The sequence below is a fragment of the Equus caballus genome, chromosome X, assembly GCF_041296265.1.
Source record: "Equus caballus isolate H_3958 breed thoroughbred chromosome X, TB-T2T, whole genome shotgun sequence".
In the NCBI taxonomy this organism is placed as follows: domain Eukaryota; kingdom Metazoa; phylum Chordata; class Mammalia; order Perissodactyla; family Equidae; genus Equus; species Equus caballus.
In genome coordinates this window covers 144,603,387-144,618,842 of record NC_091715.1, presented here as the reverse complement: position 1 = coordinate 144,618,842, position 15,456 = coordinate 144,603,387, and the positions used below count along the sequence as shown (strand labels likewise).

The following is a 15,456-nucleotide window of genomic DNA, read 5'->3' as shown; positions in this document are numbered from 1 at the left end:
CCACCCACCTTCTGGGTAGTGATCCTCCACTGTGATAATCCGGCCACCTGTGGCTTTCGCATTGGAGATGATGGTGGCAGCATCCAGGGGTTTAATGGTAAACAGGTCGATGACGCGGACAGAAATATCTGGAGAGCAGCAATAACCAGTTTGGTATATGAAGCAGACTTAGAATAAAAAGAACGGTTGGGGCACTGGAAGCAGCCCAAGTCCTACCTCTCCCCAGGTAGAACTTTAACATTCATCAACAACCAACTCACCTTGCTTGGAAAGATCGTCAGCAGCTGCTAAGGCTTCATGAAGAGTAACTCCAGCTCCAATAACAGTGACCTTGTCGTTGACACTGTGGCGGACGACCTGGTATTGTGCCCACACACACACACAAAAAAATGCTGTGGTTACTATGCACAGAGTGCATCTCAAAGTGGAGGACACTCTGCTACACTGCTCTTCCCCGATCCTCCTAATTCCACTCCTTAATAATTCACTATAAAAAAGACTGAATCAGCACAGTGACAGACAAAGATACACTCTTTCCAATAAGCCCCACTTCATGTTTGGTTTACAAATTCATCTACCTTTCCTTATGATTGACAGTGCAAAATTACGACGTTTTTACACAATACATATACAAACGACACTTCAGCAAAAAAGGTGGATTTCAAACTGGGATCTGCAAGGCAAAGGGCCAGAAGTGAGCTGTACGGTCCAGGTGCTCCAGAGCAGGGACTCACAGCCACTGAGGGGTCTGGAAAGGTGCCATTTCTGGATTGCCTGGACATCTTGCTGGGGCACGCACACAGACTGGACTCCGATGATGAACATGTGAATGGGGACTCTTTGGGGCATTTGCGACGTGATCTGTGCCAAGCACCTTGCATGCCCGAGTGCCCTGTCCGGCCCACGTGTCAGCGGGCCCATTCTGCATCTAAGGAAAGGGAATCTCAGAGCAGGAGGGGATCGTCAAGGGCAGGGCTGAGACCAGCAGCCAGGCTTGTCTGACATCAAAGCCCACGCTCTCAACCACTTGCTATTCTGCAAGAAAAACAGAGGTCCCTGGCCTTTTTTCAGAGTTTTGTTTCCTCCAAAGCCACCCAACCAAAGGCATCTGGAATTACTCATCTCATCCCTCTGTATAGGTTTCCCTATAGCTTAAGAACCACTGCTGACAGTAAAGATATCCAGGGCTTCTAAGCCACTCCATCCTCTGAGAATGTCCTAGCCTTTTCATATATGTACTCATATATGTACATGGACATACACACTCCCCCCATGTCCCCTTTGAAAAACCCAGCCCTTGAATGATCTATGCCATGTATATTATCATACACATTTTAACTGACATCCTTTACCATCAGGAAATTTACTTCATTTTGTCAGGACAAGGAAAACTAGGGAAAAAAAGACAAGTGAGCTACAAAAAAGCTCTGCAAACCACATGAATGTCATTGAGATCTCCCTCTGTGAGGTGAACACACAGCCTTGAGTTTAAATGTGGGAGGAGAGGGAACAGCAGGACCTGTAGTTAATACTGAAGGTGAATACTCCAGCTTTTCCATTCAGTGTTGGCAAGCTACCTAGTGGCAGGTCGTGGACTGTTTTGGATATACCTGCTTTACCGCGGCACTAAAGCCATTCAAAGCTCAGACACAGTCATTCTGAATACTAGCAAATATGAATCCTAGAGCAGCCCAGCCCTTGGCAGTCAAGTCAGATGTCATCTGTTGGTCCTTCAAGAGTGGCTATTGGTCGTTCACATACGTAAGAAGAGAATTAATGACATTCTAAAAGACTTACAAGATAAAAGCAGGACATAAAACTTTCCCATGCAGTATGATCTCAACTATGTAAAATACACACACACGCCTAGAAAAACACAGGAAGGAAACATGTCCAAACATGCCAAACCTATCAGCCCTGCTCCCTAGGTGATGGGCAGGCACACAGGGGCCAGGTTGCTGCCTAGGCCTGAATCCTGATCTTGCTGCTCACTAACTATGAACCCTAAGGAAGCCGCTCACCTTCTCTGGCCCTCATCTACAAAACAGGGCTGCTAACAAGCTGTGCTTCTAGATCTTTCGTGAGAACACAGGAGACAGGAAGTGCCCAGCGACACCAGCCTTTATCAGCAGGCCTGCGGGACAAAGCCACATCCCATGTGCAAAACCAACCACAGGGCCATACCATGACCAGTGGCAGATGGTTTATGGTCCCTTTTATTCCTGGCCTTGGGTTGGCAAAACCCGAACCTAACAGATCTAGTATTCGTTTGAAATGGGTTCTATTATTTTGTTTAGCTTGAGGCTATGGTAAGTTAGAGCTGAACAACTCAGGTGCCTCCAAGTTCTTCTCTCTTTAAGAGTTCAACAGGGGGGTGGCCCCGTGGCTGAGTGGTTAAGTTTGCGTGCTCCTGAAGTGGCCCGGGATTTCGCCAGTTTGGATCCCGGGCGTGGACATGGCACTGCTCATCAGGCCATGTTGAGGTGGCGTCCCACACGCCACAACCAGAGGCACTCACAACATAAAACTATGTACTGGGCGGCTTTGGGGAGAAGAAGAAGAAAAAGAAGATGGCAACCGATGTTAGTTCAGATGCCAATCTTTAAAAAAAAAAAAAAGGAGTTCAACAAAGGGAGACTCCATTTGGAAAGGAGAAAAGTTTGGTTCTGGCTGATACTGGTACAATGTTCCTTCCTGAGGAAAAGCAGGCAAAGGCCAGGATTGTTGTTTTTTAAAACAAGAGCAAAGAAAGGATGAAGCCTCAACCGTGGGGACCCCGAGTGCTTGAGCACAGCTCTGTCCATGCAAAACGGCACCAGAAGCCACTGGAGAGCTTCCAGCCTTACCTTGGCCTGTCCAATCTCAAAGCGTTCTTGCGCAGTATAAATGACTGAGGTCTCCGGGCGGCTGGTCCGAATGTAGCACATCCCCTAGGACACAAATGAAAACGAGAGCCACAGTTTAGAAAATCCAACTAAATTTCCAACTAATAAACCTTAAAAAAAAGAGAGGAGGGGGAAGGAGGACTGAATAGTTATGTTTTTTTCTCCCTTTCTTTTTACTAAAAATGAAGCACACATTTGGGAGTGAGGGATCAACATCTACAACCACTGGCAAACAGGTCAGGTGTCACCCTATCAGTTACTACCGAGCCAGGCAAAAGTCAAGCCAAGACCCTGGCGGACGCTCTCAGTGACAAGCTTTCCACACTGTCACGTTCACCAATTTAGGAAAGCTTTCTCAAATACACACCAACCTATTCTGTCTTCATAGAATCATAAACTCAGGGCAGGAGCCCTGACTCATGTTGAATAGAAAGCCCAGAACAGAACACAGTGATCAACAATTAATTTTTGCCACAAGAGCTTGTAAGGCTTCATCCTTAGAGATACCTTAAACATCAGAATATAAAATGACTATTTTCCCAATGAGAAGATGTAAATACATTTTTTTACCAACTTGAACGAATAAACAGGAGTATAAATGAATACTCAAATGTGTAAAGTATGTTAATTTACATACCTACTTAAACCAGACATTATAAAAACTAATATATTAATTTAGACACATTCCTTTTGTTCATCCATTCACATATTATAAACCATTTATATTCAGCGTGTTTTTACTGAGGTAAACTTTACCTGAGTGGAGCACTCCACGAACTCTGACAAAGGTATATACAGCACGTAAGCTGAGTCTGGACAGCATTTGCACTTGCCCAGGAAGTTCCCTTATGCCTCTCTCCAGTCACTCCCCCAACCCAAAAAGCAAGCTCTATTCTGATTTCTATCACCACTGCTTTGTTTTGCCTCTTTTGAACTTTCTAGAAATGGAATCCTCCAGCATATATGAGATCACTCTGTATATGCACAGGCATAAAACAATTTCCAGAATATAGTAAGTAAAAAAAATCAAGTACATAATTCGTACAGCATGAGCCTGCTTAGAGGAGGGAAAAAAAGCCAAAGAAACACGTCTCTAATGTGTTGGAAATGCCTAGAGTGGAACTCGCATGACCCACCTCAGCCATGCCCAGGGTTGCCTGTGCAGGGGGGTCCAGGGGCTCGGGTGGGCGAAGGTTGGGTGGTGAGGGAGTCTGGTGACCATCAGTCGGAACGGTTGGAAAGGTAAAGACCCCATCCCCTGGTCCTCCCTGCAGCTAGGTTCTGGACAGGAATTAGCTTGTGTCCATCTGATGCCCTTGCATAAGACTTCAGGAGGGGCAAGAAGGGAGGAAGTCACACTCTTGCCTTTCTAAGCTGTTTCTGAGGGCAGGCTGGGGACCCTGGGGCCTGTCTGCAGTGGAGAACCACTGGTCACTCTCTAGCTTTCTGGATGTCATGAGGTGGCACAGGGCGTGTCTAAGGCCAACACCCAAGAGCTCACTCCTGGAGCCCACTTCCTCAGCTCTGCCAATGGCTCTCTGTCCCCAGAGTGCCTCCTCTTCTTGCACCGAGCCCTGCCCGATACAGGCCATCAGGTATTGTTCAGCATCCTTCTGTACTGTTTGTCGAACGATTTCACGTTCTATGTGCTTAATCACCTTTTTTTGGTAATGGTCTGTTTTTAAAAGGAATCCTACAACCACATTTTCTTTTTCTTTTTTTTTTTTTGAGGAAGATTAGCCCTGAGCTAACCACCACCAATTCTCCTCTTTTTGCTGAGGAAGACTGGCCCTGAGCTAACATCCGTGCCCATCTTCCTCTACTTTATATGTGGGACGCCTACCACAGCATGGCTTGCCAAGCGGTGCCATGTCCGCACCTGGGATCCGAACCAGCGAGCCCTGGGCCGCTGAAGTGGAACGTGCGCACTTAACCACTGCACCACTGGGCCGGCCCCACAACCACATTTTCTAAAATGAGTATTACCTTTATGCTGAGATAAAAAAGGGAAAAATCCAACCATCAGTACCAAACTAGCAGCAGAGCCCAGAAGCATTTTTTGTCAGAACCAGTGTCCCCTTAAAAATACCTTGGTATTGGCCGCCAGGAAAACAGCATGCTCCGTTGAGATGGCGTCACTTGGATAGAAAATAGTGCAGTTGGGAACAGCTCGGAACATGGCCAGATCCTCCAGGGCCATCTGGGAGGGGCCATCTTCACCTGAGAAAGCAAAGCCACAGCCCAGCAAAAACATAAGTGAGACCCAACTAGGAACCTGCCCTTCCCTGGATAAGCAACAGTACTTATTGCCACAGGGGGTCCACAGCTACAGCAGAGCCCTAGAAAACCGTCCAATTCTTTTGTCAATATAATGCTTTGTAATTATAATGAGCTGTCACACCTCTATCTCCCTCAAGACATCATTGTGACACTCTGGGTTAGGCTCCTCATTGACCTTCCAGATCAACATAGCAACCAGCAGTCTCTTCTTGGCCCAACCTCTGACACTCCATCACTGGGCAGTGCTGTCCAAGGTGAGCTGATGCTCTTCTCCCAGAGCTCCAGAGTTAGCCTCACCAAGTCTCTGCCCCTGTCCCCTCAGGCTCTAACCTTCCTTCTCTGCTCTTCTATCTTCTCCGTCAAGAGACTAAGGCCTTCAGCTTGAAGTGGTCTTCTTCACTTCTCAAGGCCCTCAAAGCAGCTGAGTATAACACACCTTTGGGGCACAGTTGGGGTGCTGTTGGAACTAAGGGGGCCTTAGGGTGTGTTTCTTAGGGTGTTGGGAACAGTGTTTCTGGCCAGAAATGCTGTGGAAAGAAAAATCCCACTGTACACCAGGATGGCCTAGCTCTTCCAGTCAGGAGGGGACTGTCATGTTGCACACTGCGCCTCGCCTGGAACAACTGTCTAATCTCAGAAGCCCGGCTCCTCTGGGTTGGACCTAGGGCCACTTCTCCACTTAGCTGACTGATTTTAAAACTTACACTGCATGCACCCAGCCCCAAGCAAAGACCCTGGATCCCTGCCCAGGCCCTCTGCCTGGCCCAGCCCTGAAATGCTGCTGGCCCTCTTCTCCCCTCACTCAACTCTCTCTCCCTGCATCTGGCCCATCTGGAGACTTATTAGCCTGTGTCCACTTCTCCCAGGAAGTCCCAGAGATGACTCCCAAATGTGCCCTTCCAGTCCTCCCCTCCGCTCTTATCCAGCATTCTAGCAGCAAATATAAGCTGGCACATCTACCTAGATGACCTGCCCCACCAAAGGCACATCAGGGACCTCATCTTTCCCAAGTCCTCATTTCTGTCATTCATAAACACAACGCCCTGATTCTTTCCAGACAAGAAACTACTGGAGACTGGTTTTTTGTTTTTCATGCAATTTTGGACTCCTCCATCTGTCAGAAATGCTGGCTTCTCTCCTCAGACTCTCTCAGATTCACCCTTATTTCCTATCCACTGCTAACGCACGCCGTATTTCAACCTCTTTCTGGCTTCCCCATCTCCTGTGGTTTCCATCTAGCCCGTCCTGCCAGGGTAATGCCTCAAGAGCAGCATTTTCCTCAGCCTCATTCCCCTGCGTTGGACTCCTTGAGGCTTCACATTCCATCTGCCCCGACTGCTCAGCCCAGGCAAAGTCCTAGCAGGCTGCGCTCTTCACTTTCCTGTGCCCATGCTGCTTGTCCCCACTTAGACTAAAGTGCCCACAGTGAGAGCAGAAAGGATTTTTGTGACACTGGGGTGGCCCGACTCATACCCAGTATGCAGCTCGACACATAAGAGGCACTCAGGACAGATCATTATTTCTCAATGACTGAGAGAGTGAGCACTTCACAGTAATATCAAGAGACCACTCAAAAGTTACCCAGAATGTCTAGAACTTTTAAAACACAACATGGCTTTTATTAAGAGAGATTATGAATAATCGAATATCATGGAACACATTAACTGGCAGTTCAACCACTCACATGCTAATCTTTCTCTGTAAAGGAAAAAGGCCATCAAGATAATGCCATTGAGAACTCATACCTACGGATACCCCGCAGTGGGACCCAATAAGGTTAATGTTGCTTTGAGAGATGGCTCCCACTCGGATCTGATCAAATGCTCGGGTCAAAAAGGCAGCGAAGGTGCTAACAAAAGCAATGGTCCGATCACGAATGGCGCATCCCAGTGCCACGCTCACCTGCAACACAAAGAAGCTGAATCAGAAGACTCCTGGACCCCGCACCCATCACCCCTCCACACCCCCCTTCCCTCGCCCAGTGTATAGTGTGTGGTTCCCAGGATAACCCCTACTCCCCACACCCCCCTGCTTCATCATCCCCCCGGGCATGTACCTGGGAAAAGCCCAAACCTGGCAAACCCACAGCATCCCCCGAATGTAGAGGAACTGTGGCACTGATCTGGCCCCTTCAACTCTAAGATGAGGAAGCTCGGGACACTCAAGGCTGCGCTGCAGTCCTCATGAGTCTCCTTCCCAAACCTTCTACACCCCTTTCTCCCTGCCCCCTCACCTCACACGGTACCCTCACCTCACACCTCGTGGGGAACGAGGGGTGAACGATGGAGGCTCTCTCATCTGTCCCCAAATGCCCCCTCAGCCTATGCTGCTAGGAGACATGATGGCCCTGCACTGACCTAAGGCCCCCTCACCATGCTGAATCTTGTCCTTCCCTTCCTTTCTCAAGGGCATCTCTGGCCGTGCAATTATCCCTCCTCTCCTGTATTCAGTTGGTCTCTCCCTTTCTCTTGGGTCATTCTCTCACCATTCAAATATGTGCTAGTATCTTCCATCTTTACCCTCCCACCTCCACCTTGTCCTCCCTCTGCAGAGACTGTCCTTCATCTATGTTTTCCTTCACAGAAAACTTCTCCCACCATCCTTGCTTTCTCATCTCCCAGTCTCTGCCCAGCCTCCTTCATCTAGACTGCCAGTCCCATGAGGGACCTGTAAGCTGCCAAACGCAGGAGGTCGCCTGACCTCCATTTGCATCATATGAGACCTCTCAGCAGCATTCTGCAAGACAGATCTCCCACCTCACTGGACGTTGCTGCTCCTGCCCCGGCTGGATCTGCTGGATGGTATGCTTTTTTTTTTTTTTTTGAGGAAGATCAGCCCTGAGCTAACATCTGCTGCCAATCCTCCTCTTTTTGCTGAGGAAGACTGGCCCTGAGCTAACACCCGTGCCCATCTTCCTCTACTCTATACGTTGGACGCCTGCCACAGCATGGCTTGATGAGCGGTGCCATGTCCGCACCGGGGATCCGAACCAGTGAACCCCAGGCCACCAAAGCAGAACATGTGAACTCAACCGCTGTGCTACCGGGCCAGCCCCGGTATGTCTCTTTTGACGGCTGCTGGACTGAGTCCTGGGACTCCAAGTCACACCTTTCCTCATCTGCCCTCTCTGCTGGGAACTTGCAGACAGTCCAACCACCCTCACTCAGATCCGCATTATGCTAATGACCTATGCTTTAAATTGCTTACTCCTCACCTCCCCCAGGAACACCAGGCTTCCAAGGGGCACATGGCTATGTCTGGTTTCAACGTCAAGATCCTTGACTCCACATTTGTTTGCTGGGGAAAGGGCCCATGGCCTCTTTTCCCACTGTCTCCCTAACGATCACTTCCCAGCAACCTAACCACCAAAAAGTGCACTCTCACCCACAGTGGGGCAACATGCTGGAGTGTAAAACCTCCAATTGAAACAAAATGGACAATTTGAAATAATCACAGTGGCACTGAGAAAGTGAAGAACTCAAATGATCAGATAACAAATTCTTTTGTAAGCCAGGTGTTTTCCAATCCTTTTTTTCAACAAAATTGAAAGAGAACCCTAATGGAACTGTCAATTCCTTACATATAATTTTTTACCAACAAATTTAAATAAAAGATCACTGTGTGATTTTTGGCTTGTAACTGAGAAGGAATTAAAAGAATCGAATGGCAGACATTCCTACGACAAAACTTCTTCCATTCCTATCATTTATGTGAATAAGATTTCTTAGCACTTACATCATTAAAATAGGAATAGATTTTGTTCTGAATCTTGTCCTGTTCAAGCTGTAAGTATACTTATCCACTGATACACAAGCTAATAATCGCAACTATAGCTCAATCCAGAGGAAAAAAATCTCTAATTCTCCAAGGCCTACGGACACAGGAAAATTTTTAAAAACTAACAATGTATATGCATATTTTTGTTGCAGAGAATAGAACTATCAATAAAAGGTTTTCATACATTAAAATGTTGGAGAAACAGAATAAAAATAAGAATTCAAGTACAAAAAGGGACTTAATTTCTGACAAAGACAGTGTTCATGTAATCTTTAATTAGACGATTTGGGAATTAATTTAAAGCGTCATAAATTTCAACATATGGGAAATTATATCCTTTGTTTGCAACTACTTAAATTTGTGATGAAAAGTTTAGATGTTATCTTCAAACTCGGCAGAAGGGGGGCTAGCCTGGTGGTGCAGCAGTTAAGTTCGCATGCTCCACTTCAGTGACCCGGGGTTTGCTGGTTGGGATCCCGGGTGCGGACCTACGCACTGCTTATCAAGCCATGCTGTGGCAGGCATCCCACACATAGAGTAGAGGAAGATGGGCACAGATGTTAGCTCAGGGCCAGCATTCCTCAGCCAAAAAGAGGAGGATTGGCGGCAGATGCTAGCTCAGGGCTAATCTTCCTCAAAACAAACAAAACAAAACAAAACGAAACTCAGCAGGATACGTAGTTTAGAAAACCCCATTCAGTGGTTTGGAGAGCAAAGACATTTGAAGACAACTGATCTACCTACCCACCTCCCTGACTCCCGGCCCCACCACATCTAACAGGTCCTGACTCCCAGGGCTCAAACAGACCTCCTGTGTCCCCCAAATCCACTCCTCCCCGAGTCTTCTTCACCTCAGGAAGTGACACCACTCTGCACCCAGGTGCTCAGGCCCACACTCTAGGGCCAGCCTTGATTCCTGCCCTGACCCGCTACACCATGGCATCCTGCTGGCTCTCCTGCCAAGCCAGATTCTGGATGAGTCCGCTTCTCTCCAACCCCACAGCTACTGTCCTGGTCCAAGTCACCATCTCCTGTCACCACGCCCTCACTTCCCCCAACAAGCTATTCTCTACACTGCAGGGTCCTGTAGAACACATCCTGTTGCTTTCCTGCTTCAAGTCCTCCAGTGGTTTCCCAGCAAACTGCAAGAGAACCAAAGATGCTCAAAGTGGTCCATAACAGCCCCACATGATTTGGCCCCTGGCAACCTTTCTGAGCCAATTTCCTTCTGTACTCACAATGCTTCAGCCACTCCACTCTTCCTTCTCCCTAAACATCTCAAATTTGGGCCTGCCAGAGCTAGCTGAGTCATCTGCTGGTCTGCCAGATCTGTGTGTGACTGACTCTTTGTCAGTTAATTCTCAGCTTAAATGTCAGCTCTTTCAAGAGGCTGTCTCTAATTGGCCCTAGTCACATTCTTACTGTAGCCACTAGTCTCACCACAGCACTGCATACTAGCTGCTGGCCACTTCTTTACAAGTTTTCTTCCAACTGTGAGAACATATCAGTAGGCACAGAGTATATGGTTGCTGACTGAAAGAATCAATGGGTTGGGGAGCAAACGTTTTTTCCTACTTTATCTCACCAAATCTCCCCCCACCCCGGCACGTAGTTGTATATCTTAGTTGCAGGTCTTTCTAGTTGCGGCATGTGGGACGCCGCCTCAACGTGGCCTGACAAGTGGTGCCATGTCTGCGCCCAGGATCTGAACTGGCAAAACGCTGGGCTGCCACAGTGGAGCACGCGAAGTTAACCACTCGGCCACGGGGCCGGCCCCGGGGAGCACACTTTTTGAGAGGAGGCTCAATTCAGAAAATTATGGACTGTGTTTTTCTCCATTCAAAATGGAAATAGCTTAATAAGACACACAGAAAAATGCACATGTTCTTACAATTGTGATGATTTACTTCTCTGAACAGGGGCAGTGGGCTTAAATTCCACCACTGACAGGCCAGAGAAGCACCATGAACAAACAAGTGGGCCGGCTGTGGACGCCCACCTAAATAGGGCCCTGCTTGGCTCCAGCCAAGTGGTGCCAGGAGGGAATGCTGTCCTAGCATTGCCAGACCATACCACTCTTCAAGAAAATCCAAAAATTTGGATTCTACATAAAATCTGATTTTTAAAAGCTGGCAACTAATCTAAAACATTTGTAAGTACTACTTGTTCCAAACAAAATATCTCTGGTGGTGACTTGAGATCTGATGGCCCACAGTCTTCTGGCCAGTGCTATTTTTGGCCTCTATAATGTGAGGATAGATGTGTGCTGTTGTCTGCGCTAGCACAGAGCTTTAGAAGTCAAGGTGTTTACTCATATTAACTCCGCTCTCTCTTGAGAGGGGCGTGTGTGGGGATGTGTGTGTGTGTAAGAGACCCCCTACATCTGCGCCACTCCAGGGAGAGACTGAAGCACAGACAAGCAGAACAGCTTTATCCCAGGCCACAGCTCTATGGGCATTCTTGAGGCTGCAATTAGTCCAACATTTGAATATCCAGGATATATTAGGCCCCACAGTACCGTAGAGAGAGAGAGAAATCAAAGTCCCTTTTAGTTCTCTAAACCTATTAGCCTCTGGGTGGTTGTAGGACTGCCTGGTTGTGGGCTGGGCTGGGCAGAAAGAGCAGGGTCACCAAGAGCTACTAGGGAGCTCAGATGCTTTGGGCCTGGAGCCCTGGAGTCAGATGGCTGTGGCCCTCCGCCTCCTGGGAGAGAGTGCCAGGCAGTCCACCACGCCCCTCCCAGCAGTCCTGGAAGCCCCCCCTCAGACTCTGCCCAGCTACTCTCTACCTGTTTCCCCAGAGACTTTCTTTTCTCCAGTTCCTTTGCCGTTATAAATGGAAAGAAAAACTGTAATGTGGGGTGGGGCATCCTGTGTCCAGTGGGCCATTAGTCAATGAGAAGACCCAAAGGGGACACCCACAGCACACACACCATGTTTTGCTCAGCAATGAAACACTCGATGAACCGCTCGGGGTGCTCCTTCTTGAATATCTCAGAGAAGGTGGAGTTCTTGGTGTCACCATCCAGCACAATGACTCTATTATTTGCATGGCCCAGCTTAGCCAGAGCCAAACCACACGCTTTCCGAGTAGCTATCTGGAAGAGTCAAACAGTAGAGTTTCTTAGAACGGATTTAGAAGGAAGGTGAAATTTTACAGACTTACAAATTGCCATCTAGCATCATCATTTTTTTTTTTTTGGTGAGGAAGACTGGCCCTGAACTAAGATCTGTTGTCAATCTTCCCCTTTTTCTTTTCCCTCCTCAAAGCCCCAGTACATAGTTGTATATCCTAGTTGTAAGTCACTCTAGCTCCTCTATATGGGATGCTGCCACAGCATGGCTTGGGACAAGTGGTGTGTAGGTCCATGCCCAGGATCTGAACAAGCCAACCCCAGACCGCCGAAGTGGAATGTGCAAACTTAACCACTCCGCCACGGGGCTGGGCCCCTGCCATCTATCTTAAGAAAGCAAATTTGTGATTCACCAAAAATCTCTTTTAGGGTTATAAAAATGGATTGCTAGCCAATCTTAAATCCACACATGGCTCACTGGGTATCATTTTTTCAAAAATGAGTTTATTCTTCTGTCCCATTTGTATAGTTGACTAAAAAATTTAAATTTCTCAAAATGCAAATACCTCTGTGATTTTTTATAAACTAGAAAACTGATAATACTCGCTGCAAAAATTAAAATGTAGAACTTTAGAATCATAATACCATTAATAAAAAAACTCCATTAGGGGGCTGACCCTGTGGCCGAGTGGTTAAGTTCATGCGCTCTGCTTTGACAGCCCAGGGTTTCACCAGTTCGGATCCTGGGAGCAGACACGACACCGTTCCTCAGGCCATGCTGAGACAGCGTCCACATAGCACAACCAGAGGCGCTCACAACCAGAATATACAACTATGTACTGGGGGGCTTTAGGGGGAAGAATAAAAAAAAAATTGGCGACAGTTGTTAGCTTAGGTGCCAATCAAAAAAAAAGTTATTAAAAAAAATTCCATTAGGATATTGTTTGAGACTGGACTGAATTTATAGATTAATTCAGGGGAGAAATGACATCTTTATGATATAGAGTTTTTCTATCAAAAACCAAGGTTCAGTATTTCCTCAAAATGTTAAACATAGAATCATCATATGACCCAGCAATTCTACTCATAGGTATAGACCCAAGAGAAAAAGACATCTATACAAAAACTTGTACACATATGTTCAAAGCAGCATTATTCACAATAGCCAAAAAAGAGAAACAAACCAAATGTCCATCAACGGATGAGTGGATACACAAAATGGTATGTCCATAAAATGGGGTACTGCACATGCCACAACATGGACGAACCTCGAGAACACTGTGCGAAGTGACAGAAGCCAGACATGAAAGTTCACGTTATATGATCCCATTTATATGAAATGTCCAGAAGAGGTAAATCCAGAGACAGAAAGGTAGATGAGTGGTTACTAGGGGCTGGGGAGGGGGAATGGAGAGTGACTACTAATGGGTATAGGATTTCTCTTTGGGGTGATGGAAATGTTCTAAGATTAAGTGTGGTGATAGTAGCATAATTCTGTCAATCTGCTAAAAACCACTAAATTGTACACTTCAAATGGCTGGATTATACAGGGAGTTATATCTCAATAAAGCTGCTATAAAAACAAGGTTTGCCTCTTCATTTGTCTTTGTTCATTCATCCAAACGCTCTTTAAAAATATTTTTAAAAAGTCAATTCATGTAGATAGTAAAAAATTCAAGTTATGAAAGGACATCCAGTGAAGAGGCCATATTCCTCCCACTCTCCTGTCCCAAGCCACCCAGTTCCCCTCCCAGGAGGTGAGTGGAAATGACAAGTTTATGCTGCATCCTTTCAGGAAGGGTCTATGCACAAATACTTGGTGAGCATCTCATACATATAAGCATGTGGCTTCTTTTAGGGCTTTGGTTTTATAAGAATCTCAATATAGATCTTGTATATTTAAGTTTACCTGCAGATGATGCTAGGCTTACCCTCACCTTGTCAGGACTAAGTCTTTTATTCTGTTACTTAACCACATTGGCTAGCACTTCCAGAGTGGGTCTGACCCTCCACCAGATGAACGTTAGGTATGAAGAGGGCTCCAGGTTTAAGATATCTAGATCAAGAATTGAACTGAAGTATCTCAGTAGTCCTATTTTGTTTTACTAAGAGGTTTAAAAAAAAAAAAAAGGAATGAATTTTATGAACTGCTTTTGTTTTCCATGAATCAAAATGATCATAATTTCCCCCCTCCTAATACAGATGAATCATTTGCATTACTAATTTGAACTTCACTGATTCATATACTTCTTCTAATGTACTAATGAAGTTGAAATTGGCGAATGTTTTTATTTAGAATTTTTACATTAATGTTCATAAGTGTGATCGGTCTGTAGTTTTTTTCCTTTTGGCTAGCTTTGTCATGTTTTGGTTTTATAAATGAATTGGAATGATGCTTTCATCTTTCTCCATATTCAAGGAGGTTTGAAATATAGCCTAGGAATTACCCAGTCCTTGAAGGTTAAAAATAAGTCCCTCTTGTAACTTGGTGAGCCTGGCATTTAGAGGTATAACTTTTGGATAGTCTTCTCAATTTTTCCTATGGTTGTTGATTTACTTAAGTGTTTTGCATCTTTTTCAGTCAATTTTGATATTTTATGCATTCATAAAAATGGCTTTTTTTTTTACAGGTTTTCATACCAATTAGCATAGATTTGTTAATTTTCTCATAATTCTCTGAACATTTTCTAAATCCGTGGTTATCTTCTCAAGTGACTAATTTTATAAACTTATGGCTTTTATCTCTTTCAGTAGTCCAGCTAATAGCTTGTCTACTGTGTTAGTAATTCAGAGAGCCAACTCTTAGATTTGTGTATTAATGTGACTTCTTGTTTTTTAATGCACTGATTTTTTATGAACTAGCCTGCTTAATTTTTCCTATTCATAAAATATATTTACTTTTTTTTTTAAAAAAATGAGAAGTTCCTATAATCCCACCTTCCAGAGATAAACACTTCAATTTGGTGTCATTTGTCCAAATATACTTTTCAATGCGTTTCAATAATATTTGATGTCCCCTTTTAAGATTTTCTACACAAAAACTGAATTATACTCTATGCTGCTTTGCAACTTTAAAAAATTTTAATAATAATTTGGGTAAGCTCTTAGCTTCTTGCTGGGTTGTTTCCAATTTTGTCATGATAACCAACGCTGCAATCAATGTTCATTCTGACAGACATATCTGCACACTCACACAGGTATTTCTATAGGATAAATTCCTGTGAGTAGCACTGCTAGTTTGAAGGGTGTGAACAGTTAAAGTGTTAACACATATTGGCAAAGTATCCTTTGTTAATATGTGCTTTTCCTTATTAACACTTTTCTTCTGCTTTTTAATCTGTTTTTTAATTTCTCAAGTAATCATTTCATTTATTTTTAGCCCATATTACCAGGCTAAGAAAATATAAGCAACACTCAAAATGTCCCCAATAAATAAGGAAA

General features: G+C 45.3%; 1 protein-coding gene across 1 annotated transcript in view; it reads right to left on the bottom strand.

The window, feature by feature from the left end:
• The window catches only part of TKTL1 (transketolase like 1), a 31,715-nt gene that overhangs the window by 2,206 nt on the left and 14,053 nt on the right, over positions 1 to 15,456 (bottom strand). The window contains exons 7-12 of the mRNA XM_001494382.5: positions 11,875 to 12,039; positions 6,911 to 7,067; positions 4,975 to 5,105; positions 2,847 to 2,930; positions 261 to 357; positions 9 to 128 (exon numbers count right to left, since the gene is read on the bottom strand). Of these exons, the coding sequence (XP_001494432.2) occupies positions 9 to 128; positions 261 to 357; positions 2,847 to 2,930; positions 4,975 to 5,105; positions 6,911 to 7,067; positions 11,875 to 12,039 (754 nt within the window). The remainder of the gene's footprint in view (positions 1 to 8; positions 129 to 260; positions 358 to 2,846; positions 2,931 to 4,974; positions 5,106 to 6,910; positions 7,068 to 11,874; positions 12,040 to 15,456) is intronic.